Source organism: Theropithecus gelada, chromosome 8, assembly GCF_003255815.1.
Source record: "Theropithecus gelada isolate Dixy chromosome 8, Tgel_1.0, whole genome shotgun sequence".
Taxonomy (NCBI): domain Eukaryota; kingdom Metazoa; phylum Chordata; class Mammalia; order Primates; family Cercopithecidae; genus Theropithecus; species Theropithecus gelada.
Window position 1 is genome coordinate 102,571,868 of NC_037676.1, and position 26,757 is coordinate 102,598,624.

At 35.8% G+C, this 26,757-nt stretch overlaps 1 protein-coding gene across 6 annotated transcripts in view; it reads right to left on the minus strand.

The window, feature by feature from the left end:
- Nucleotides 1-1,733: 1,733 nt before the first annotated feature.
- Nucleotides 1,734-26,757, minus strand: part of RNF19A (ring finger protein 19A, RBR E3 ubiquitin protein ligase) — a 78,226-nt gene continuing 53,202 nt past the window's right edge. For 4 of the 6 annotated variants that reach the window (XM_025394114.1, XM_025394117.1, XM_025394112.1 and 1 more), the window contains 8 exons: nt 19,737-19,945; nt 14,673-14,817; nt 13,551-13,713; nt 9,404-9,518; nt 8,735-8,896; nt 6,241-6,454; nt 4,534-4,677; nt 1,736-3,917 (listed from right to left, as the gene is read on the minus strand). In XM_025394114.1, the coding sequence (XP_025249899.1) occupies nt 3,227-3,917; nt 4,534-4,677; nt 6,241-6,454; nt 8,735-8,896; nt 9,404-9,518; nt 13,551-13,713; nt 14,673-14,817; nt 19,737-19,945 (1,843 nt within the window). In that variant the 3' untranslated portion in view covers nt 1,736-3,226. Of the gene's footprint in view, nt 3,918-4,533; nt 4,678-6,240; nt 6,455-8,734; nt 8,897-9,403; nt 9,519-13,550; nt 13,714-14,672; nt 14,818-19,736; nt 19,946-26,757 lie in introns of all 6 variants that reach the window. The other 2 variants (XM_025394113.1, XM_025394115.1) reach the window with 2 other exon arrangements.

Below are 26,757 nucleotides of genomic sequence, written 5' to 3' on the forward strand. Positions count from 1 at the left end.
TGGCTGTTAGCAATGATATCTCATACTCTAGTGAAGGAAATAAATGAAACAACAAATCCATTAAAAGGAACCATATGAAATGTAGCCTTGAGAAAAGAATTTTTTTTCCTCAGATCCAAGTACAGACTAGAATCTGTAAGAAGCGTGCTGACTCTGAATGGAAAGGCAAAACAATCTGTGGAGCAGGAGTTTCTTTTGCTCATGTCATGTAGCAATTAATAGCTCTGACGGTTTTCAACATATACTTTATCCTTTGGTGAATGGTCTATACGTTTACCTAGACAACAGGCTAGGGAAAGCCTTACATGTTTACAAATTAACACAATTTCCAGCAAAATAAGTTAGGAGTGGTGGATTATGTGCATTTAATATAAAAAGCTAACTAATTCAGCACTCTGAAGCTGTGCATTTGTACACTGAGGTGAATCTACCAGTTAAATTGGTGGCCTACATAATCAACAGTAGGATATACTATTATAATCTTTGTATTTCTTTTCTCTCATTACCAGATGATTTTTCCAACAGGCTTTAAGGTACAAAGAGTTTTAACAAGATTTCATTGAGTTAAGGTTTATTTTGAATACCCTGGAGGTATCTCTTGTTCGAGGCTAGCCCAGAGTTGAGCTCCAGGGAAAACTGGCTTGGTCCTAAATTAATCCAACTTTGAAGGATCCAGGAGACAAGGAATTTCTGAAGCTAGTTTTAAGGTGAGACTGAAGTGGTACTGGTTGGGAGTATCACCAGAAGGTGTAGGGTGAATGAATGCAACAGCCTCCTATAGGGCACTATTTTTGCTGTGTTCCTCTGAAGATCATTTAGCTTTCCATTTCATCTTCAGCCTTTTAAAGAAATGTCAAGAAGGCAGTCAACATATTCAGAAGATTATTTTGGTCGAGCATTGTGGTTCACGCCAGTAATCCCAGGACTTTGGGAGGCCAAGGTGGGCGGATCACTTGAGCTCAGGAGTTTGTGACCACCCTGGGCAACATGGTGAAACCTGTCTTTACTAAAACACACAAAAAAAATTAGCCGGGCGTGGTGATGTTCGCCTGTAATCCCAGCTACTTGGGAGGCTGAGGCGCGAGAATTGCTTGAGCCCAGGGGGCAGTGAGCCAAGATCACACCACTGCACTCCAGGCTTGGGCTACAAAGTGAGACTCCATCTCAAAAAAAAAAAAAAAAAAAAAAAAAAAACAAAAAAAAATTATTTTCATGAAGTATTAACTATATACCAGAGAAACAGAAAAACCATCTACGCATTTTACAGAGGCTACAAGAATAGAAACCATCTGATTACAATTAGCTTGAATTTAAATGGCTCCAGTTTCATAATCTAATGTTGCTAGAACAGAATCTCTTAAAACAGTCTTTTAAGATCTTTTTACTTTTTTCCCAAGTTAGCTGATCTTTCCATTTTTCAAAGATGAGGATTTATAATACTGATTTCTCTTCACAATTTAATGATACATATATTTATTCAAGTTAAATTCAACCAATTTACTCAAAAAAATTATGTTTATGTATATGGCATCTTTTCTTCTGGTGGAAAAGCAGGAATTAGACAGGAAAAAAGGGTAGTTTCTAATACTGTTGAAAAGTTCAGCAAATGCTTTCCTTTGGGCTGAGACCAAAAGGCAGAATAATCACAAAGGCTTGCAATATTTATGAATACTACCACAGGGCCAATGAATATTCCCATTCTTATAATAAAACACTTGTGCACACACCAGAAGGCAGCAATACATTAGTATTTACATTTATTTAACGTATGCAGTTTACACACTCATTAAACAAAATTGGAATGCAAACAAATATACAAATACCATAAGCATTATCAAATAAAATAACTGGCACTAGTGTTATAAGCATATTAATGGACCTGGTAGGGAAAAGTGATGGAAGAAGACCGCAGCCCATGGCATTTTTCTTTTTACCAAAAGAAAACGCTCAATAGCACCATAATGGTAATACTTAAAAGAAATACATAAGATAGAACATTTTAACTGCTATCATTGAGGTTAACCTGCTTTTATTTAAGTGAATTATACAGGAAATTAACAGTACAGGCAGTATTTTGGCCAACTTCTGCTTATGTCAGCTGAACATTGTCCATAAACAAAAGCAAAAGAAAATAATGCTAATCATACATGGACCTTTTGTACTTGGTACAAGCTCTGCACCGTGCTTTGATTTCATGGTTGGAGAAGATACGCATGTGTTAAAAATTGAGGTTATGTAAAGTTATTCACTAAAGCCTGAGTGTGTCTTTGGTAGGCTAATACTTTTTCAGCATTATTATTAATCACATTCATGTTTATCTATTTCCTGTATTTTTCTATATAATCCAAGGTGACCAGAGAAGACATGGAAAACAACACAGCAAAATCCTCAAATAACTAGGCCATTAAAACCCAGTCAAACCCAAAGGCACCAAGAATCAATGGGGTACAAATTTCCCCTTAGAGAAAGGTGGTTTTTTTGTAATACTTAAAACCTAATGGGACTTTATTTTATAGTTTTATATATCTTATTTGTTGCTGTCATATGCTTAATTACTTACCTTTACATTTTTCCTCTAAGATGGCATCAACAATATACAAGATAGAGTACCACGTATTTCTATTTCAAAGTTGTGCAAAAACTGCCACAATCTTGCTCAAAGTGTCTAAGTATCCAAATGGTAGCAAATGAGCTGCTTTAAGCTTTATATAACCACATTGCATATGAAGAAAAAAAATGAAATTTATACCCAGATATAAATAGAAATGTTACAAAGAGTATCATATACTGAGAGTAACCTATGCAGTTCCTTTAAACTTATCTCTTAGTGGTTTCAATAAAATATCACTAACCACTTATCCCTAAAGCCTCAAGTTTTCATTTGAATGCTGTAGAATTGCATTAGTATTTTATATTGATTATAAATTAAGATCAATTTCTATCTAAGTATGTGCTTCAAGCAATGTTTTGTGGCAAACACACAAAACGTGCTTTGCTCTTCAAATTTATTATCCTTAAAATAATGCACTTTTAAAGCCTTCATTTCATAGTTTGGTAACTAAGATCCACATGACACACAATGCCTTGCTGAACACAGAAAATGTACCTGCATTATGATAATGAAACCTGGCTTTTGCTGGTAACCTGAAACTTAAGAAGTCACATGTAGTTCAACCAGCTCCAAACACGGTTGTACAGTGGTAATTATTTTGCAGCATTTATGGGCCTAAATTTCAGTCTGAATTGCAACTTTTAATTCCATTGTCTGATGTGAGTGGTTGTTATTTGTTTCTTTTAGTGTATCACCAAAATATAAATCAACATTAGATTTTATTCCATTTTTACTATGTTCTTCAGCAATATGATTCAACTGTGGAACTTCTGAACAGGAAGCAGTTTGGGTAACCACAGAAATGCTACACTGATGTGGGGAATTTTCCAGACGGTCATTTTCTACCTCAGGAAGAATGTTAACAGTAGCAAAGCGGGTGTGATAATCACTGGAACCATGACTACAAGAAGTTTTCATGCTTTCTAGGTCAGAACAACTAAATTCAGAAAAATGACTAGAGTGGGAATCTGCTACAGAAGGCATACTGTCACTGAGGGATGGAGCCTCAAATTCACTTGAGTTCGTGCTTTGTTGTTCTAACAACTGTGCATCCATGTCCTCTCTTGTCTCATTTATCTTCATGTTACCCTTTTTCCTCAATTTACCACTTTTTGATTTTTTCCCTGCTGTTGCTTCTTTGGACCACTTGGTGGCACTAGATTTACCTTCAGGCAAGCCACTGGATGAACCACCAGCATGACTCCGGGTGGCACTGCCATCATCCACACTACTGCTTCCACTGTTGTGCCTGAATTTGGATGGCTTTGACTCAATATCTACTTGCACCTCCATACTGTTGCCTTCTCTGAAATATAAGAGTAACAAATACAAACATAATTGCTGACTTCTTTTTGTTCAGATGACTGGGGGCAGGGTTTCTGTGTGGAAAATTCAGACTATACATAAGCTATGAGAACATCTTAACACAGGACATGTCTACTTAAAGAATGTACTCGATATAAGAGAATTCTTTCTAATGCTTCAATTTTTTAAAATAGTAGTAAATACATTTATTGCTTATGCTGTTCTAGACACTATGCTACTTTTTTTTTTTTAAAGAACAGCTTTATTCAGATATAATTCCCCTGTTTAAAGTGTACAATTCAGTGATTTTTAGTTGTGATCAGAGCTGTGCATCTATCACCACTACCTAACTTCAGAACATGTTCATGATCCCAAAAAGAGATCTTGAACCCATTAGCAGTTAGTTCCCATTCTTCCCTCTCCCAGCCCTTGGCAACCACAAATCCACTTTATGATCTATAGAGATTTGCCTACTCTGGACAGCTCACTGTTTCCTTTTCTCAGAGAATTTAACAGTTGGTAATCACTTTTCACTGGTAATCTGTCTAATGATAGGAATTATTCCTTTTAAATTAATTTTACAAATACTTTCGATTTTATAACAGTTTTTTCCTTACTTGTCCAATGGGATGTAGGAATTCAGAATGGATCCTGCCATTGCTTTGGTGCTGGCATTATCACTAACTGTTCCCAAGCTGACTGTGCCAGATTCTCCACTTAGACTGTACCGTTCTTTCTGTACATCTGCTTGTACTTCCAACCTTAAAGGGGGGGTATGAAATCACCAAAATTATATTTAATATCAGCACTATTGGAATATGTATCCTTAAATAATTCAGTTAAGAACCCCAGTAACCAGAAGCTATTTTAGGAACCATTTTTTAAAATTTTCCTTTTATTTAATTTAAATTCTACTGCAGCACACTGCATAGTACCAGTCATCCAAATAAAATGGGAAAAATTAGCTGTCTGCCAAGTAAAGTAGTAATAAAAGAACACAAAAAAGACACAAAGGATTTTCACTTAAATGTACTCCATTATTCTCACTCAGGATACAGCACTTTGTAATGTTTCAATGCAAAACACAAAGTTAGAATACAGTATTAATCATTAAACATGACAGACCAATGAATCCAAAAATCCTGGGCATCTATATTAAAAAATGGCTCTATAAATAACACTTGCCTTTTGATATTTTATTTATTTATATATATTTTTAGAGACAAGGTCTCGTTATGTTGCCCAGGCTGGTCTCAAACTCCTGGCCTCAAGCTATCCTCTCATCTTGGCCTCCCAAAGTGCTGGGATTATAGGTGTGAGCCACTGAACCCAGCCAACATTTGCCTTTTTAAAAAGAGGTAATATATACCACTATAACAAAGAGTTTGTATTTAAAATGCAAACTACTGAAAAATAAGATAAATATGTCTAATTTATCTTTTAATTCATGTATTCTCCCCTACATTTAAAAAAGGCAAGGCTATTAAGCCTAAGTGAAAAGTAGTGAATTAAAGAGAAACAGGGGAAGATAATTTTTCCTACTTATCTATATGGCTATTGACAAAACACTTGGTGAGAACAAAGTAAGCAAGCATTAATACATAAAAGGACCCTAGCCAATGATCCTGGTCCCAGTTCACACATTCCTGGATGTCCTGACTCCACCTGTTCCCCAGGACTCAGCCGAAGTCCCATCTCCTAACATCCGGCTGTTGTTACCCACAGAGGTAAGATCTAGGCTTAAGTATTGCCTTTGCTTCAATGTCTATTGAAGCAGCTGCAGCAATGATTTATAATACAAAATCTGACAAGGACAGTGAAAAAATTGGCAGAATGTTATTGCTTAGACTTAGAAATCTACCACCAAATTTCTTTTTTCTTTTTTTTTTTTTTTTTTGAGACAGGGTCTCACTGTCACTTAGGTTGGAGTTCAATGGTGTGATCTCGGCTGACTGCAACCTCCACCTCCCAGGCTGAAGTGATCCTCCTACCTCAGCCTCCCGACCAGCTGGGACTACAGGTGCATGTCACCAAGTCCGGCTAATTTTTTATATTTCTTTAGTAGAGATGGGGTTTCACCGTGTTGCCCAGGCTGGTCTCGAACTACTGAGCTCAGGCAATCCACCTGCCTTGGCTTCCCAATGTGCTGGGATTACAGGCGTGAGCCACTGCACCTGGCCCCAAATTTCATTTTTAACAGTACTATTTTGAACCTCGACATAGTAGGGTTATATATAATCATCATGCTTTATGTTCAAAATTCTCACCTAATCAATAATTTGTAGTTACCAGAAGGCAGAACCAAACCAAACCAAAACACACACCTGTTAAAACAGTTTACCATGGCACTTCCTGACAGACTCCCCGTTATACTGGCTCCAGCTAATGCCATGGTGCTGGCCGTTTCACTCAGGTTGTCTCGGATGGCTCCTATTCGATCCATGTGGCTTCCACTTGCACTCAAACTGCCAGTCAGCCCACCAACACTTCCCTCCCCTATGCTCGGGTTGTGTCTTGCTTCTGCTACTGATGTTGTATCTAAATGCAAATATTCCAAAGAAACTAAGTAAGTATGATTATCAATTTTCTCCTTCTTAAATTCCTCCATGATTTCAGAGAGGGCGTTTTATAAGGTATAAAATATACACAGACATGGAAAATTATTTTTTTTCAGGCTAGTCCACTAGAAGCAGTGGGAAAAGAGCCAACAATTTTAAATGGTCACTAATTTCTTTTTTCAAAAACCCAGATTTAGGAATTCTATAAAGAATCTGTTAAAAAATATAGCTGACTTTAGAGGAAAATTATGTGACAATTTTCATTAACGGTGTCATTTAAAGAGCTTATTATTCTCTAAGTCAATAACAATAGGCTAAAAGTTGATTTCTAGATATATCCCACAGTTCTGTCTACAAGCTACTATTAAGATGTGATAACACTATGTGCCAATTTTACAGTACCTCTCACACATTTTGTATTGAAGGAGTCATTTATTTGCACCAATATTTGAGTTCCTATTACATACCCAATCACATGGTGATAAATGCTATGAGGAAAAATACAAGAGAGTAAAGGGGAGGAGACTGATGAGAAGTGCATGTACGTACATGTCTGTGAGCCATTTTATATGACAGAAGGTCTCTTTAATAAGGTAATACTTGTAGAGACAAATGATGTAAAAAAGTGAGTCATGAAATTTTCTAGGGAAAGAGTATTCCAGGCAGAGAACTGCAAGTTTAAAAGCCTAGAAGTAGGAGCATGCTTGGCACCCTCAAAAATCAAGCAAGAATGGTATAAAATAGGAGGGTGACAAGAGATGAGCTCAGACACATAGTTGGGGCAGATCATGTGGGACCTTTTGGGCTATGATAAGGACTTGGGATTTTCTTCCCCAGTACAGTTAGAAGCCACTGGGGAAGTTTTGAGTGTAAGAAAGTCATAATCTGACAGGGTTTAGACATGTGACTACGGCTGCACTACGGAACAGTGAATAGAAGCTGACAAGTTGATACAGCAGTTAAGAGGCTATTACAATAGCCCAGGAAAGAGGATAGTAGCTTGGTCTAAGGGAAGGGTAGTGAAGAGAATGAGAAGTAGTTGGATTATGGCTAAATATTGAAGGAAGCAGCAGAATGTGCTGACAGATCAATCAGATGTAGGGTAAGAAGGAAAAGAGGGAGGCATTGTAAGTGAAGGTTTTTGGTCCAAGCAACAGGAGGAATGGAGAAGCTACTTAATGAGTTAAGGAGGATGGAGGGAAGAAGAGATTTTAGAGCAAGGAATTTGGCTGTAGACAAGTTAAGCTTGAAATTCTTGTCAGACATTCAAGTGCAGATTAAAGAGGAAAGTTAGACATGCAAGTTTGAAGTTCAGGGGAGAGGTCAGTCTATATGTTATTTAATAGATGAGATTATCTAGGGCAAAAGTGTAGATACATAAGAGAAGAATTCTGAGAACTGGGCTCTGGGTAACAAACATTTAGAGGTCAGAAGAGGAAAATGAGCCAGCAAAGATTAATGAGACGGAGTGGCCAGGAAATATGGTAAGAAGTGGTTTCCCAGAAGGAAAGTGAAGTATTTCAACAAGGGCAGAGTCTCTACCATGTCAGATATACTGCTATATTAAGATGAGGACCAAGAACTGACCACTGTATTAAGTTACATGGAGGCCACTGGTGACTCTGCTTTAGTGAATAGTAGAAACAAAATTCTGGAGTGGTAGGGACAAAAATCTGATTGAGGTCAGTTCAAGAGAAAATGAGAGGTAAGAAAGTAGGCATTATCTTTACACATCTGCCTAATTATTTCCCTATGACAAATTTCTAAAATAATAATTGCTAGTAATACAGAACATGCACTTTTTAAAAAAGGTTTATTGACATACTCCTACGGACAGTCTATGAAGGCTTTTTTATTCTTCTTAATCTTTGCTTGTTACTGTCCTAATTCACATTTCTTGGAATAATATTGAGTTGAAGATATTTTTGACTTATTAGTCATCCATATTTCTTTTATGAACTGTATTCCTCTTCATATCCCTTACTTAGTTATTTGTAATGTTTCAGGCAAAATTTAAGATGAAAAGTTTATGATATCTAAGACATTATATTCCAATTAGAAGTCAGGTACCCAGAATTACCCCCACCTCTTTCATCCATACTCCTCCTTGGCAGTTTATTCACTGATGTACTTCTGAATTAATGCTATTAGGCCTAGTAAAAGGAAGGCAATGGAAATTCTGACTTGCATGCTATCTCTGGCCTTCCCACTACTTACACTGTTAATAAGCACATTTTCTTCCTTTGCTTAAAGGACTTACCTACAGCTGTGTTAGTTCCACCAACATTTATATCATTTTCATCATCAAATTCAATCCTGACTCCTTTTCCATTGCCTGCTGAGACTCCACAACCTCCACTTCGACAAAGAGAAATTGGAACAACGCCATAGACATAAGCTAACATAATAGGAACACCAATACCTAAAGAGAAATTAAATCAATCATTACAAACAACAACAAAATAACTTACAGAAACATGAGTTTTAGAAAGTCCTTTCAACAGAGGCATACAGAGAAAAGTGCCAGGGTTCTGAAGAATTGGCTGGAACATTTGCCAAAAGTAGAGTTACCCAGCTGTTAAGCAAATTCAAGGTTCCCAGCCTTTCAGGTAATGCACATGAGGAGAAAAAGACAGAGATGTAAACTTTTCTCTTTTGAAGTGCCCGGCCTCTGAACTGTACTTGGGGTGGAGCTGGAGCGGAAGGGTATCAGCCACTAACAATTTACCAACTACTTTAAGGCTAGGCTCTTCAATCTCTAATACTTTTAACCAAGGAAAGACTTACTGTAGGCTCAATTTAAATTGTCCTCAAATTAAAAAAAAAAAAGTAAGTCTTATATTCAAACACTTTGCTTTTAAAAAATCCTTCCATAAAACTTTAACTCCATAAAATTTTAGGTAATTAGTACTTTCCAGCATTTTCTTACCTACAGTCACTGCAGCTACTACTGGAGACACGATTACAGACAACGTTACACCACCTGCTATGGCCAAATTCCGTTTGTGCTTTGAAACATCCTTGCCTTCATAGCGATTGTGAATCTTGAATTAATAAAAATAGGGGTGGGGAATTAAAGAGAAAATACATTACAATTTAACTTAGTTGAAAAAGGCCTATACTTGCTAAAGTGATTTTTCATAAAAGTTCGTAGCTGAGTATTTTAGTTCAAGGTAAACCTACTAGTGTCCTTAAACTATTAGTATATTCTCACAAATAATTTGCTCCTTTTTAATAAGTTGCTTAAGACAGTGATTTAATGGATTTTACTTTGTGCTTAAAAGTCTTGAGTAAAAGTAGTCTCTATAATTTTAATCAAGAGTAGTGTAATTATGTATTGAGTAAAGAGGAAGAAATTAAGATTATTATTTTGAACACAGTTATGAGTTACATGGTTCACTAACAGGATAACTCTAGCATTCTAAAGGTTTCTTTCTAAAGAAGATTCTCTAAATGGTAAAAATTGGCTTCTAGGGAAGGTTTCTTTTTAAAAAATTGACCTTAAAAAGCAGTTCTAATAAACAAGTATGAGTAAACAGTATTATTTTTTCTCAGATCCTTTTTATGAAGACAAATATTGACAAATGACTCAAATTCCAGGGCTCTCATTTATAGCTCAAAGTAAACGGCAGAGAAAGAAAAAAGATGATAAATAATGGCTACCAGAGGACAGGATTGAATTCACTCAGCAATCTCTGTACAGGACAGGTGTTAATAAGTAGAATTTGGTATCATTATAGAAGCAGTGATTAAAAAGTGGCTTGTGAAATTACATGAACTTTGAGATCTTTATTTTCATGGTTTGCAAGGGCTAATAAAGTACATTTTCCCCCTCTGTTCCAAGACAAATTCAAAACAGCCTCAAAAGTATGTGGACTCTCTAAAATAAAATGACTTATAAACAATATACAGGTGGGACTTATAAAATAATCTATTATTACATGGTATAATAATACCTTTGGCCTTTGGAAGGCTGTAAAGTATGATAAAGTGTTGTGGAAAACAGTGGAAAAGTTGGGGTGGGAGGTGGGTGATGCATGTATGGGACAAGAAACCTTTCTATGTCCTAGTCAGAATCCCATTTCCCAGCATTGACTAGAGGTTCCTTGTCAATGAGCCTCCTCATTTCCCTACACAGTCCATGCAGGCAGAGATGGCAGACCTTCCCAAGGTACCTTTCATTATCCTTCAGCACTGCAGCTAATTCCTGCTCCTCCCCACTCCCATTCCTGGGAAACTTAGCACTGAAGAAGAGAAAAGGCACAACCGATGGAGCAGACTTGCAAAGGTAGGCTGCCAAAAGAAAGGAGTCTTCTAGAAAATTTTTCAGCCTCAAGCACCAATGTTTGACTACAGTGATCATATCATTCCACTATTTCTGTTTCAACTTAAATTTTCTGTTTACTATTTTTTGCCACATTCTCTACTTTTTATTGTTAAGTGAAGGCTCAGCTTTTGGGTACTTTATTGACTTAGTAGGTTTTCCTGGGCTGATTAGGATCCCAAAGCACCACAGAACATTATTTCAATGGAAAACTAATTCATTCATTTACAAACGTTTGGATACATGTTTAAAAAAAGAAGACCTGTAACTGTACCCTATGACCTAAACAATGAGGTAAATAATCTGTCCTCTATAAATTATTTGTAGGTACATGTGGTACAACAGTCTCTCTTTCCCTTCTATTTCTAAGTACCTGAATAAATAGTTTTGCTTTCAGCAAAACCTTGATTTGAATAACTACATGAAAAATTATAATCAGCTACTATATTTTGAATTTTTTTATTTTCTCTCTCTTTTTTGGAAATAGGGTCTCTCTCTGTGTCGCTCAGACTAGAGTGCAGTGGCACAATCACAGCTCACTGCAGCTTCAACCACACAGGCTCAATCAATCCTCCCACCCCAACTTACTTAATAACTGGGGCTACAGGCATGCACCACCACTCCCAGCTGATTGATTAATTTTTTGTAGAGACAAGGTGTCACACTGTGTTGCCCAGGCTGGTCTCAAACTCCTGAATTAATGCAATCCTCCCTCCTCAACCTCCCCAAGTGTTAGGATTACAGACGAGGGAGCCACCACACACAGCCCAACATTTTTTAAAGTTCAAGTTTACTCACTTAAAACCTTCAGAAATAAATATGTGGCTTATAAATATGTTTGTCATCAGTCCCAAAACTAATTTTTAAGAAATAGTATATGTTATTTTTCTGATTATAAAATGTAAGGTGAATATAAAAAATTCAGCTGTTTTACAGAAGAGGATCAACCTTATTCCCAGTGTGGTCCCAGAAGTTAGAAACAGAAACAAATGAAACAAAAGGAAACAGATTTGACTCAACATAAGAATTTTGTAACAATTAGTAGCCATTTTACAACAGAATGGGTTGCTTCATGAGTTGGTGGTTTCCCCATGACTGAAGTTCCCAAATAGCTAATGAAACTTAATCAGGGAACTCATATTAAGAATTCATGCCTCTGAGTTCAAATCTCAGCTCTGCTTCTTTCTGTGTAACTGAAGATATATTACATAAACTTTCCTAAACCTCAATATTTTAACACACAGAGACCAAAATATCGAGGTTGCTGCAGGGTTAAAATGAGTAAAAGTACATACAACACCTATCACACGGTATGAAAACCTTTAGAGCCTTTTCTTATTTTAGAGATAGGATCTTGCTCTATCGCCCAGGCTGGAGTGAAGTGGCATGATCACAGCTCACTGCAGCCTCCACTTTCCCATCTCAAGCAATCTTCCCACCTCAGCCTTCCAAGTAGCTGGGACTACAGGTGCATACTACCATGCCCAGATAATTTTTAAATTTTTCGGAGAGACTGGGGTCTCACTATGTTGTCCAGGCTGGTCTTGAACTCCCAGCCTCAAGTGATCCTTCTGCCTCAGCCTCCCAAAGTGCTATGATGACAGGAGTGAGCCACCATGCCCTGCTTGTTAGTTCCTTTTTTTTTTTTTTTTTTTTTTTGAGATGGAGTTTTGCTCTTGTTGCCTAGGCTGGAGTGCAATGGTGCAATCTCAGCTCACTGCAACCTCCACCTCCCGGGTTCAAGTGATACTCCTGCTTCAGCCTCCTGAGACTGGGATTACAGGCACCTGCCACTATGCCTGGCTAATCTTTTTTTGTATTTTTTGTAGAGATGGGGTTTCACCATGTTGGCCAGGCTGGTCTTGAACTCCTGACCTCAGGTGATCCACCAGCCTCAGCTTCCCAAAGTGCTAAGATTACAGGGGTGAGGCACAGCACCCGGCCTGTTAATTCCCTTTTTAAAAGTTGCTATCCCTTTGTTCTGCTTGGGTACAAGGTTGGGATTAGATAATTTCTTTTTATTTTTTAAAAAAAGTTTTAACTTTTTTGATCTTCTTGGATACCAAAGAAAATTTCTTTTTTTTTTCTTTTAGCTATCTCCTACTGAAAGTTTCTTCTCAATACAGAGATTCTATTAATTTAGGCAACAACAGACTTCTTAGGACCTCATAAATTATCCCATTAATCCTTAACAAAAGAACTATTTGCTTAGTTAATGAAATATAATTCATCAATTAGAGGCCAGTGGTAGTCACCGGTGTTTGGACTTTCACAAGATTCTAATAATTTGCAAAATAGTGTATTTATTAATAGCAGTAATCCAAAAAACAAGCTTTGAACTGCAGCAGAAATAATTCAAGAACTGGCTAATTATTCTTTCCCTGAGGGCATGTGTTATTTAGCTATTAACTTTCATTAAAAAGATCTGATAGACCTGATCTTACAAGGATATACCTATAGAAAAATCTCAGGTGTGTATCCTTCAATATTTTATACTCAAAGTTTTACAATATAAACACACTAAAATTTTCAGCTTCGCAACATTTTAAAGCAAGTCTGCTTTATACATATTTATATATGCTTGCCAAACACTAAACATTCATGAAAAAAGAGTAACTGTTTTACACTGAGGAAACTAAAGATACCCTTTGTCTAAAAAAAAAAAAAAAAAACCCAAAAATCATCAATACTACAAGAATACACCTAAAGATTTAGAATAAGATAATGGACTAACAAGAAGTATGCATTTTACCTTGCGGCCCACATACACAGGAATGCCAATAATCATTGCAGGAATAGCAATGCCAGCTATTAAAGCGATTCCGACAGGAGCACCAACCAGTGTTCCCAGCTGCCACAATATTTTCTTCTTTCGGCTCCAGGGTTTCTTCCCCCAAAAAGTACATCCTGATGGACTAATCGAAAAAATTATAATGTAAATAACTGCTGCAAAACACCACAACAACAAATTAGTGCAATATATTAAAGCAATGACTATTTTTAAAAACTTCTCATAGTTAGGAGTTTTTTTCCCCTTTAAATTCTGAGTTCATTAAACTAAGGTAAGAACCACTATAAATTATATTAACAAGATATTGATGTATCTTATTTTGTTATATTTTATTATTTATATTTATTATATTATAATTTTTATATAATTTAGATATACATAATTTATATTATACTTTATATATTTTATTAAAAAGATACTGATAACTGAGATTCAGATTAAAAATTTATCCCTGGTCCTCCATTACCCTCAAACCCTTAAGTCAGTTTTTTAATAGTAAATTAATGCAAAACATACATATTTTTAGGCATCAATTATCTGATTATATCATAAACTAAATGATAAAATTTATGTATGGGAAAATTCAATGGAAGTATAAGGTAAGAACCACTATAAATTATATTAACAAGATACTGATAACTGAGATTCAGGTTAAAAATTTATCCCTAGTCCTCCATTACCCTCAAACCCTGACGTTAATTTTTTAACAGTAAATTAGTGCAAAACTTGTATTTTTAGGCATTAATTATCTGATTATATCATAAATTCACTCTGTAGCCTAAATGATAAAATTTATGTATGGGAAAATTAAATTAAAGTATTTATAGTCTAGCATAATCACACAGGGTATTACATACTTATCAGCATTCTAGTTTAACAAAAACAAAAAAAGGAAATATCCATTTCCTATTTTGACTAGTTATTAATTCCAAATGACTAGCATAATAACTTGGTTTCTTTTAAATTTATTTAACTAGAATAAAACCAATCTCTTTAAGTATCTTATAAAACTCAAACTTAAGTTATTTTGTCTTATAATATAAAATTATATTTACATATAAATAGTTCCTCCTATAAGCTTACCTTAGATAATGTAAATCTGAGATTTCCTTCATACACAACCAACAAAACTCACAACCACAAACAGCACATGTCATGTGATTGCAGCTCCCATCATTCATCTTTATTATATAAGCAGCACATCGTGGACATGGCTTTATATCATCAGCTATTGGGAACATAGAGAAATCTATTAAGCATATAAAACTGGTCTAAAAATTGGTTTACCAATTGTAGCACTGCCAAAAAATCTTAAGATGTAGATAGTTTGTGAACTCATAGCCTCAGCCTGCTGTTTTTAGCATATAAAGCATTTTTTCTTCCCTTCTAAGAGAACATATTTTACATTAAAATATCAAGTTATAAACATTTTTTAAACACAGTAGTGAAACAATGAGAACAAAGAATAACAAAAGAATAAAAAGAGAAAGGAGAATCAAGGACAGCTCTAGCAAATTGTGAATTATGAAAAATTTGTCTTTGTCCTGGTCCCATAGAAGTCTTCTGAGTGGTAGTTCCTGGTTCTAGAACTTTTCTAACCATCTTCCCTTAATTCAAATGTACACGTTCTGTATACTATTCCTTTAGTGACTGAACACTAACAGGAGGTGACAATTTGATATTAATCTGAGGTGCTATATCCAAAGCACTATGAATTTATTTATTCTAATCACATCAATTATAAGCACTATAAAAATAGCAAAACAGGTATCTTTAGAAAAGCAGCCTTTTCCCAGTATTTTACTTCACACGAAAGAGAGATGGACCTTGCAAAGAATCAGTACCCAAAATACAAGGAAGGAAGGAAGAGATTAAGGAAGAGTCATATGGCTATAAACGTTATAAACCATGGAAAACAGTTTCAGAATAAAAGCAATCATTGTTAGTTATGCTCATGACTTTTAAATTAGTTGTGTTTATCCATTTTATTCATTTACTCACCCATTTACTCAACTGTTATTGGTATATGCTCCTTGTATAATAATACGGTTACAATGCACAATGGTGTCAAGTTAAAATCAAGTATAACATAACTTTAGGAAAATTATAACTATTTTGCATGTTGGCATCTGTTTAAATAGTAACTTGTAATTACTATTAGCCAGCTATATTTTTCAACTACTCACAGTCTAGTAAAGATATTTATAGTGCTAATCACTGAATCTAAGTATTTGCTCCAATGTCTTACATTATAAGCATTAAGCTATATTCCATTCTTTCTACAAGTTTTATGGTCAAACTTTACCTGTGCTATATCAGTTAATTCAGGTTTCCTTAGTGCTTCTTCTAGGACCAAAGATGCTTTTTTTCTAAACTTAAGATCTGGTCAATGCTCACAATTAGTATTTATTTTAATGATTCAAGCAATTTTGAGCAAACTGATACCCTAAGCAGCCAGACCAGGACAATTGATAATTACTAGAATATACAAATTAGAAATATTCATGTCATGACTTAAATGATTAAAAGAACATAAAGTCTGCATTTAACAATTTTAAACATTGGGGTATGACTAAAAAAAGCTGGCTTTTATGCCTGATACAGCACATAGTATACCAAATTAAAGAAATGCTAATCCTATCCGCTTAAGCAGCATGTTAATCGATAAACTTTCTCATACCCAAGTATGCTCAAGTAGTAGGTATCTCAATAAGACGGGGGAGTAAAAAGACTCAAGCTTTGGTACTGATGCATGCAATCTTTGGAACAAACTAAGGTAACATCTCCATTTATTCCTACGGTTCTAAAAACATAAAAAAGCCTTTTAATATGCTAAAATTACATGTTAGAGAATTAATACCACAAGCAATGTATTTTTGATAGGTCTCTATATACTTATACCCACATCTTTCACTCTCTATACTTATTTACCTATGAAAGGCTGTTTAGTTTGCTTTGTCTTTCCTCAAAGCAACAAATTAGGAAAAATTTACTGTGCACATTACAGGATGACATATTTCTCTCCAAATACTCTCATAATGCAAAAATCCTAAATGAAATTGTTTAGGGTCAGTTGATCCCCCATTCCTCAAGAATCAATTAAGCCACAGTTCCCTCATATGAAAAAGCTTCCCATTTCTATTTACAGTGTTTGGCTAAGCTTTTGTCTTCTTTATCTGTTTGTTTACTGTTAAAATATGGGCCACTGTCATATTAAGAAAAAACAACAGGTTACAAATCACCATGTCCTCAAATGTTAACAAAGATTATCTCTTAGGGTGGTAGTAGTAAGGGGACACAGGCAGGAGTGGGGAGCCAATTAAATAGTTTATTTTTATAAAACGGGAAAACTACAGTAACAAAAATGAAACATATGTGGTTCATTTAAAATTTAACTCCAAGTGCATAAACCTAGTAGCTATAAGAAAGAGCCTCAAGTGGATGCACTACTGTCACAATTTAAAGACAAATGTAAACATTATACTATAAATATTGTATTATTTTATAAACACAAATGTTAATGTACCTTATGTAACTAAGCACACATTTATCTTCTGTAACCAATTAGGGAAAAAAAACCTAATTATTATACTAATTAATAATAAAAGTAAAACTAGTTTTTCAGCATATCATGATACAGAAAACAAACAATACCAAAATATCTACAATAAGAGTAATAAAACCATTTAGATGGTAGCTTCCTTTTTAACTTTCTACAAGTCTGTGATAAGCCAAGTTCACTACACTTTTTTTTTTTTTTTTTAAATAGGGTCTTGTTCTGTCGCTCAGGCTAGTGTGCAGTGGCACGATCTCAGCTCACTGCAACCTCCACCTTCTGGGGTCAAGCAATCCTCCACTTCAACCTCCTAAGTAGCTGGGACTACAGGCGCACACCACCACACATGGCTAATTTTTGTATTTTTAGTAGAGACGGGATTTCACCATGTTGCCTAGGCTGCTGAAGTTTGAGAACTTCTGAGCTCAAGCAATCTGCCCACTTCGGCCTCCCAAAGTGCCGGGATTATAAGCACGAGCCACGGCGCCCGGCCCTCACTGCACTTTTAATTCTTCCTCTTGTTTTTGGAAACAGGGTCTCACTCTGTCACTCAGGCTGCAGTGCAGTGGCACAATCACATTTCATTGCAGCCTTGACTTCCTAGGCTCAAACGATCCTCCCACCTCAGCCTTCTGGCTTGCTGGGACCAGAGGTGCCCATCACTATGCCTGGCTAATTTTTTAAATTTTTTGTAGAGAAGGAGTCCTGCCACGTTGCCTAGGCTGGTCTTGAACTCCTGGGCTCAAGAGATCCTCCTGCCTTGGCCTCCCAAAGTGTTGGGATTACAGGTGTGAGCCATTGCGCCAAGATTTTTAAACAAACATGGAACAAATTCCAAATAAAGTTTTTTTTAAAACAATCACCTTGAGACTATTTATTCCAACAATGTTATTGTTTGGCTCAAAGCATTTGGTAAGGTTTTCTTTCATAATTACCTTCAAATCTCCTTTATATAAAAGAAAAATCACTCATGATCATATAGTCACATCTCACTCTGCATCTATCTGAAACCAATAATCCAACCTGGTATGATACTCTAGCTGTTAGACTTAGCTCTAAAGTAACTTCTAGTCATTCTCAGAAATCAAACTGATATTAAACTGACGTAACCTAAAGGTTATGCCAATGAGGCATTCCAGGGAAGTACTGCTGAAATAAACACAAAAACTCCCATGGTGGCTACGTTGAGGAAGACCAATATTCATTTGGATAACTAAATCATGATCTTTATTTTAAAAAATAATAAAAGTCATTTCTGTCATTTTTTAATTTAATAATAGCCCAGACATACTTAAATCTCTAGAAAGTGACTGTGGTTTCTCTAAGGTCCCCTACCTCATATAGCAAAAGCACTTACTATGAGCCAGGAAATATTTCAACCATATGGATATAAGCATTACTAGTATCTTTATTTATTATTATTATTTTTTTTTTTTGAGACGGAGTCTCACTCTGTCATCCAGGCTGGAGGGCAGTGGCACAATCTCGGCTCACTGCAACCTCTGCCTCCTGGGTTCAAATGATTCTCCTGCCTCAGCCTCCCGAGTAGCTGGGGATTACAGGCACCCGCCACCACACCCGGCTAATTTTTGTATTTTTTTAGTGGAGACAGGGTTTCACGAAGTTGCCCAGGCTGGTCTTGAACTCCTGATCTCAAGTGATTTGCCTGCCTCAGACTCCCAGAGTGCTGGGATTACAGGCATGAGCCACCATGACTGGCCAGCATCTTTATTTTAAAGATGAGACAAGTAACTTGCTCAGGATTGCACAAGGAATAAGCAGAGAATGTGGGATTTGAATTCAGGCAGTCTGATTCCAGAGTCATTCTCTCTTGCTCTATATGACTGTGTATTCTGTGACCAATAAATACACACCCCCTACTTGGAGGAGAGGAATATCATTTCCAAGTGAACTACCCAGTGGCTACTGCTGACTCTTTAGGGAACAGTTTAGGTACATTCAGGTACTCTCTGAATTGCTTCTGGACCCATACCTACAAATTAATACTAATACTACTGAGTTCCAGAAATCTTTAGGAAAGAGAAACAAATCAGCAAGCAAGTATAAAAATACACTTACGTAACAAAAGTATTAAATGTCGAATATTCTGTGTTAAAGCTTCATGAGACTTTTTTTCTAGTAGCATAAAGTACATGATTATCTCAATACACTGCTGGCAGGAATATAAATTATTTTTAGTAGAGATGGGGTTTCACCACATTGACCAGGCCGTTCTCAAACTCCTGGCCTTAAGTGGTTGGCCCGCCTCAGCCTCCCAAAGTGCTGGGATTACAGGCGTGACTACCACACCTGGACAGATACCTTTATAATCAACAGTTTCAGACCATCTTTGGCTACCAGTTACATAAATTATCATGACACTTCCTTTTTTCCTTTTTTCTTGAACAATAAAATCTTTCTAATTTCAGAACCACTTTCTTCCACAGGAAAGAATGAGTGCTTCTGGGATAGAAATGCACTTAAAAACACTTTTGGCAAGTGAAAGGAAAACAGGAATACTTAACTTTAAAAAGTTAATAACTAGTGTTTTGTGTCAAATATTTCATTAGAAAAAAATTAGACATAAATACCTGCTGCTCCAGACTCTTGACTATAACTAATGGATGAAGAACGTATAGTTCTCAAACGTAAGCTCTGGGCTCTCTCTTGTCGAGCAGCATCACAGGTCTGGTTGGGGTGCCAAATCTGTTTACAGTGGTAGCAAAACTCTGTTCCACAGCCCTCTCGCCCACAAGTTAATTTTGGACAGCTGGCACATCCAAATGCTATCACAGCATATCTTGAAAGAACAAGAAAAATGATTTAAAATGTGACATAAAACAAGAGATACTCATTTCAATAAGTATCCAACTAAAGATTATTCCTGAAAAACATTTTCTATTTATACATTAGCAAACAGTTATAAGCACAATCTCACCAATATAAAAATGGGGGAAAATGAAGTTTACGAATGAAGATATATAAATGGCATAAAATATTTTAAAAGTTCAATTTTTAACTTTCAGGGTTTTTTTTTTAGATTCAGGGGGTACATGTGCACGTTTGTTACATGGTCTATTGCATGACGCTGAGGTTTGGGCTTCTAATGATTCTGCTGCCCAAATAGTGAACATAGTATCTGACAGGTAGTTTTCCAACTCTTGCCCCTCTCCCTCAAATTTTGACTTTTAAGTAGGACACCAAACTGCATTTAGCCTAATCCCAATTTTATTAAAAAACATATTAAATTAATACAGTATTGTATGCACACAAAAAAAGACCAGAAGGAAAAACACCAAAAATCTTAATAATGGTTTTCTTGGTATTGGGTTTTAATTTTCTTGTTTATATGTTTATACATTTCTGATTTTCTACAATTACTTGTTAAAGTGGAAAAAGTTAAAAGAAAAAAAGAATGCCTGTTTAAAAATGTAATGACTAAAGGTAAGTTTTAACTGTCAGGTAATGGCATACTGTGCCAATTTATAAATTTTGTGATAATCTTGTAGGTATGCAGAAGTCACACATTTTTCTTTGTAAAATGCATGGCAAAAGTGGTCTTTGGTGCCAATCTCCTGCCAAAAAAAAAAAAAAAACTGGTTTCTTTTTTTTTGCTTCAGATTAAAGACTGAGAACGGTAGATTCATGACTAGCATGAACACCTTTATCTGACTTAATATTTTTGACACTTTAAAAACTTATGACTTAAATTCTGGGCATTCTTTGGCATTTATCCCAAACAAATGAGTATTTGTGCTCACACAAAAACGTGTAATGTTCACAGCAGCCTTATTCATAATAACCAAAACTGGAATGAGCCCAGATGACCCTCAAAAGGTAAATGGTTAAATAAGCTATAGTGCATACACACTACCATCAATAAAGTACTTACACAAGTAACACCTTAGGTGAATCTTCAGAGAATTACACCGAGTGAAAAAAGTCAATCTCAAAATGTTACATACTGTATGATTCCATTTATATAATATTTTTGAAATTCAAGCAGATTAGTGGTTGCCAAGGATTAGGAATGGGGATTGGGTCAGGGAAAGAGTGGGGGGAAGTACATGTGATTATAAGAGAGCAACACAGGCCAGGCACGGTGGCTCACACTTGTAATCCCAGCACTTTGTGGGGCCAAGGTGGGCAGATCACTTGAGGTCAGGAGTTCAAGACCAGCCTGGCCAACATGGCAAAACCCCATCTCTACGAAAAAATATTTAAAAAACTAGCCAGGCGTGGTGGCACACACCTGTAATCCCAGCTACCTGGGTGGCTGAGGCAGAACTGCTTGAACTTGGGAGGCAGATAGAGGTTGCAGTGAGCCAAGATTGTGCCACTGTACCGGAAAAAAAAAGAAAAAGAAAAAAAAGGAGTAAAATGAGGGATCTTTGTTGTGATGGAACTGTTGAGTATCTTGACTGTGGTGATGGATACACAAACTTAAACGTGATAAAATACATGTAACTAAATACACTGCACAGAAATAACTAGAAATCAGGAAATTTGAGTGAGATTGGTAGATTGTATCTATGCCAATATCCTGGTTCTGATATTGTTCTATAACTTGTGCAAAATGGCACCACTGAGACATACAGTGAGAAGGGTACATAGGATCTCTGAATTATTTCTTACAACTGTATGTGAATCTACCATTACCTCTATAAAACTTTCATTTAAAAAATTTCTAGAAGTTTCTACTTCCCTTTGAAAGCAGCAACAATCAAGTTTTATCAATGCATGTCTTTTATAAATACTAAATATTTCCTTTTGCCTGGAAATTTAGGGGAGTTTTCAGAGCTGGCAATAAAATTTAAGTAATAACTGTAACTGAGATTGCAATTTTCAAGATACTCTATAAAATTGTGCAGGATTTTAAGAGTCAAGGAGTTCCCTCCATTTTTAGACTTGTTGGTCCCTTAGTACCATACTCTTCATTTATTTATTTTTTTTTTTTGAGACAGTCTCGCTTTGTTGCCCAGGCTAGAGTGCACTGGTGTGATCTCGACTCACTGCAATCTCCACCTCCCAAGTTCAAGCTATTCTCCTGCCTCAGCCTCCTGAGTAGCTGGGACTACAGGCACCCACCACCACGCCCGGCTAATTTTTGCATTTTCAGTAGAGACGGGATTTCACCATGTTAGCCAGGATGGTCTCGATTTCCTGACACACACACGGTATATTTATCATGATCTGCCCGCCTCGGCCTCCCAAGTACCATGTACTCTTTAAACACATCTTAAATTCCATCTTATTTCTGAAAGACCAATTATCTAATTACCATTCTCTATCACACACATGTTCAAATAGGATTGAATTAAAGGCAATGTATAATCAGCAATGGGTCATTTAACAAAGCTTCATTTCCCTGAGCTTTAAAATTCCCAAGACAGCTTATTCATTGCAGTCCCAGATAAAGAAAAAAGAGCTCATTTTTTAAAATCAAAGTTATAATCTAAAGGATCTATACACTAAAGTGTAGTCTTTGTTTTAAAACAATAAAGTCAGTGAAAAGGAAATGGCATTCTCTTCCAAACTTTTTCTGTACCTACCTTTTATTGAAGGAAGGAAGAAGGAAAGAGGAGGGGCAGAATGGAGAAATCTGTGTATGCAGGAGACAATGCCAAAACTATTTTCTGAAGTTGGTTACAATTTACAAAGGCAGCAAAGAGGTTTTAGCACGGCCAGTTCAAATTCTACTTCCACCATAAATTACATAATTTCCCTACAACTAAGTTTTCTCATACATAAAACAGGCATTCACTTTAGTTTGGCTTAGCCTCAGTATTCAGCCAAAATAATCTTCAGCTTTGGCCTTGGCCTTTAGAATGCCAAATAAGCAAATGGCTGCTTTGATGACATTTCTCATAGCCCTGCACTTGTGCTTGACTACTGACCACGTGATCATACAAGTGACAATCATTTCTACATAAATAATATAAATTATGTTATTAGGATTGAATATTAATATCTGAATACTCATCTTAAAATAAATATTGGTTGGCACTTTAGACATAACTTAACAATAGAAATACTTTATATGGTGAAATTTTACTGGATAACTTAAATGTCCAGTATGTTGCAAGAGTAAAATGCTATAATCTTTGTGATGACTATAAAAGCCAAATTTAGTTACATGCTTAACTTTCAAATAATTAAATAGGAAAACAATTTACAGCTAATATGAACACTAAGAGTGCTTTGCCTATATAAATTTAGGAAGAACATATCGTTTCTGAGCAAATAATATTTATAAAAATATACAAGGCAGATTAATAGAAATTCGGTTACATATAATTCCAACCTTTGTAGAAGGCTGCTCAATATACTAGTATTCACAGCACTACACAAACTTTTAAGAACTGACCTAATTTTTAATGATTTAAGTAAAAAAAAAATTAATGAATTAAGTTTAAAAAAAAGTGCTTCTTCTTGACAAGAAGAATTAAAAGCAGAACAATCAATATTGCCCTTTAAAAATTTCATGACAAGTTCCAAAATCTGGTACAATTTCCATAAAAACATGAAGGGGTTTGGCGAGAAAACTGTGAAACTAAAGCATATTTTCTTCTCAATTTTTTCCTTTTATTTCTAACTCTGTTCAGATCTTCTCGATAATTAAACTTCAAAACAGCTTCATAAATTGCTTTCAGATGATAATTCCTTACAGTTCTGAGTCTAGAGACTTAAGCTCATTGAAACTGGCTGCTTATAGAGAACAAGATTTTCGAGATTTATCCAAACTTCATACCAAATACAGTGTTCCTCCTATAAAATATATTACTATAAAACTTTCTCTTGAATTATATGAATAGTGTTGATGTTAAAGGGAACATCTATTTAGAATTTTTTAAATAGACAGTATAAAATATATATATATATATACACACACACACGGTATATTTATCAGGAGCAAACTAATAGCTGGTAGTGTAAGGGAAATTACCAATCCTGCATTATCATGTCAAACATTTAATATTTGATTGCCAGTTTTTTTTTTTTCTTTTTTTTTTTTAAGACAAGAGTCTCACTCTGCCACCCAGGCTGGAGCACAGTGGCGCAATCTTGGCTTGCTGCGACCTCCACCTCTCAGGTTCAAGTGATTCTCATACCTCAGCCTCCCAAGTAACTGGGATTACAAGCGTGAGCCACCAGATCTGGCCAATTTTTGTAGTTTTATTTCATTTTTTATTTACTTTGAGATGGAGTCTTGCTGTTGCCCAGGCTGGAGTGCAGTGGCACAATCTCGGCTCACTGCAACGTCTGCCTCCCAGGTTCAAGCTCCCAAGTAGCTGGGATTACAGGCACGCATCACCACGCTTGGCTAATTTTTTTGGTATCTTTAGTAGACACGGGGTTTTGACGTTGGCTAGGCTGATCTCGAACTCCTAACCTCAAGTGATCCGTCCGCCTCGGCCTCCCAAGGTGCTGGAATTACAAGTGTGAGCCACCGCACCCAGCCTCAATTTTCTGTATTTTTAGTAGGGATGGGGTTTTGCCATGTTGACCAGCCGGTGTCCAACTCCCTGGCCTCATCTGCCGGCCTTGGCCTCCCAAAGTGCTGAGATAACAGGTGTGAACCACCACTCCTGGCTTCCTTTCTTATTTCATTTTTGAATTTTTCGTAACTCCAATCTCTTAAGATAGCTATCTTAAAGCACTTTATCTCTATACACTCTACGATTACTTATAATCGTAATTCCTCCACTTTGATAATGAAGCTGAAGTTAAAAGAAATAAAGTGAATTGGCCAGTCACTGAGGGGCAGGGCTGGATTTGAACAAACATCCATTCAGTGCCCTGCCCTTGATTGCTAGTTTTTAAAAATTAAATAAAAATTTCCATTTATTCTTGTATCCCAGAAGTTCATCATACTATGATGGAGATATCTGACTTTGACCACCTGACATTTGGTCAAAATATATCCCCAAAACTAGGAAATAATAAATAAGAGTTGTGAGATTAAAATAAGATTATACATATGTAGTGTTTGTGTGTCTGTGAAGAGAGATGGGGAGAGAAGAGAGGAAGACAGGAGAGGCAGGGTTACAGGGGTACAGCGAAAAGGAGAGTTTAGTTCACGGCACATTATGTGTATTCAAATGTTAAAGTACCAACATTTTATGCTACGTCTCAGTATTTTTTAAATGGAAAAGCTAAGATGTCCTTCCCCTAGAACTAAACATTCAAGTCTACTGAATTTACACAAATTCCAAAGAAAAACAGGATTACTTTAATAATACTGACCAAATGTTTTCATAAATGTATAATCTGATGACAAAAGTTAGAACAGTTTGTCTAGTAGTTTTTCTTACACTAACACTCATTGAGTGCTTCCTATGGAGGTGTTTCACATTCATATGTATTCAATCCTAACCATAACAGTATTAGGCAAGTTCTGTAATATATCAAGAAATTAAATGTACCTAGCATTCACACATTTTGAAAACAGCTTGTCAGGCCTCTCGAAGATGACTTTCCTTTTGTGGGAGTTAAATTTATTTTCCATTGAAAAATAACTCTCAAATTATAATGGAAGCAAATGGTAAAACTAAATTAAATACAAAACCCTTGCTTTACAGAAAATTCCATGAGTCTCTCTGCTCCGCTATAATGTGTTATTTGGAAAAAGAACAGGCTCAATAGGTGGTCTCAGAAATAACTGAACCCCTCTGGCTCAAACAGCACCCAAACCTTAGTTTGGTGGTTAGTTCCATTTCTTTCTATGGTCCATTATTTAATTCAAGCCTTACTTTCCTTCTCTATCCTTCAGCTGAAGGTCTCTAGCTACTGTACTTGAAATGCTTAACCTAGGAGTGGATGGACAGGAAGAAAGTGGGGAACACAGGAAGGGGCTGAAACAGCAGTTTCTCCAGAAGTATCTTCTGTTCACTGCACTGTTAACAGGTGATCCACACTAAGAATTCAGTGGTCAAGTTAGGAAAATGCCAAGTAAAATTAAGGAAGTTTTTGTTTTCTATTATAGGATTTGCTAAAAGAATTTTTAACATACCAATGTTCAGTACATAGTATGCAGTATTTTCTTAATTTATTTAAATTAAGTCATTTATAATATCTCCTGGGAGAATTTCATAGTACTAATGTTTTACAAATTATATTACTGATAACATCAAGCAAGTAGGGATACCAGCTAGGGTGATATATTCCACCTGGAGCAAATTCCTTGTAAGGAATAAGAAAGAAGAAAAAAAAATACCTAACATGAAATGTAATCCTAAGAAAGACATGACAGTCTCAATAAATATTTTGATTAAAAAATGACACTGTCTCTCATGTCACTTCTGTCAATTAAAAGAGAATGAAGAAGTATCTGTAAGTCCAAAATAATTTTTTAAAGCATAAAGCTTTTAACATATCTTTAAATAACTTTCTTTTATCTTTAAAGTAAGAACAGAAAGAAAATATAATCAGAAATAACAAAATTATTTGATCCAGTTAAGGGGAACAGTCAAGTTTTATATCAGAATCAAGAGGCTCATGATTCTACTTTAACGTTTTGATTATTCCAGTGAAAAAGGAATAACTTACTTAAGATACTTGAGAGAAGGTCTAGACAAAGTGAGGCTCATCTCCTGGTTCCCTTTTCTAGGA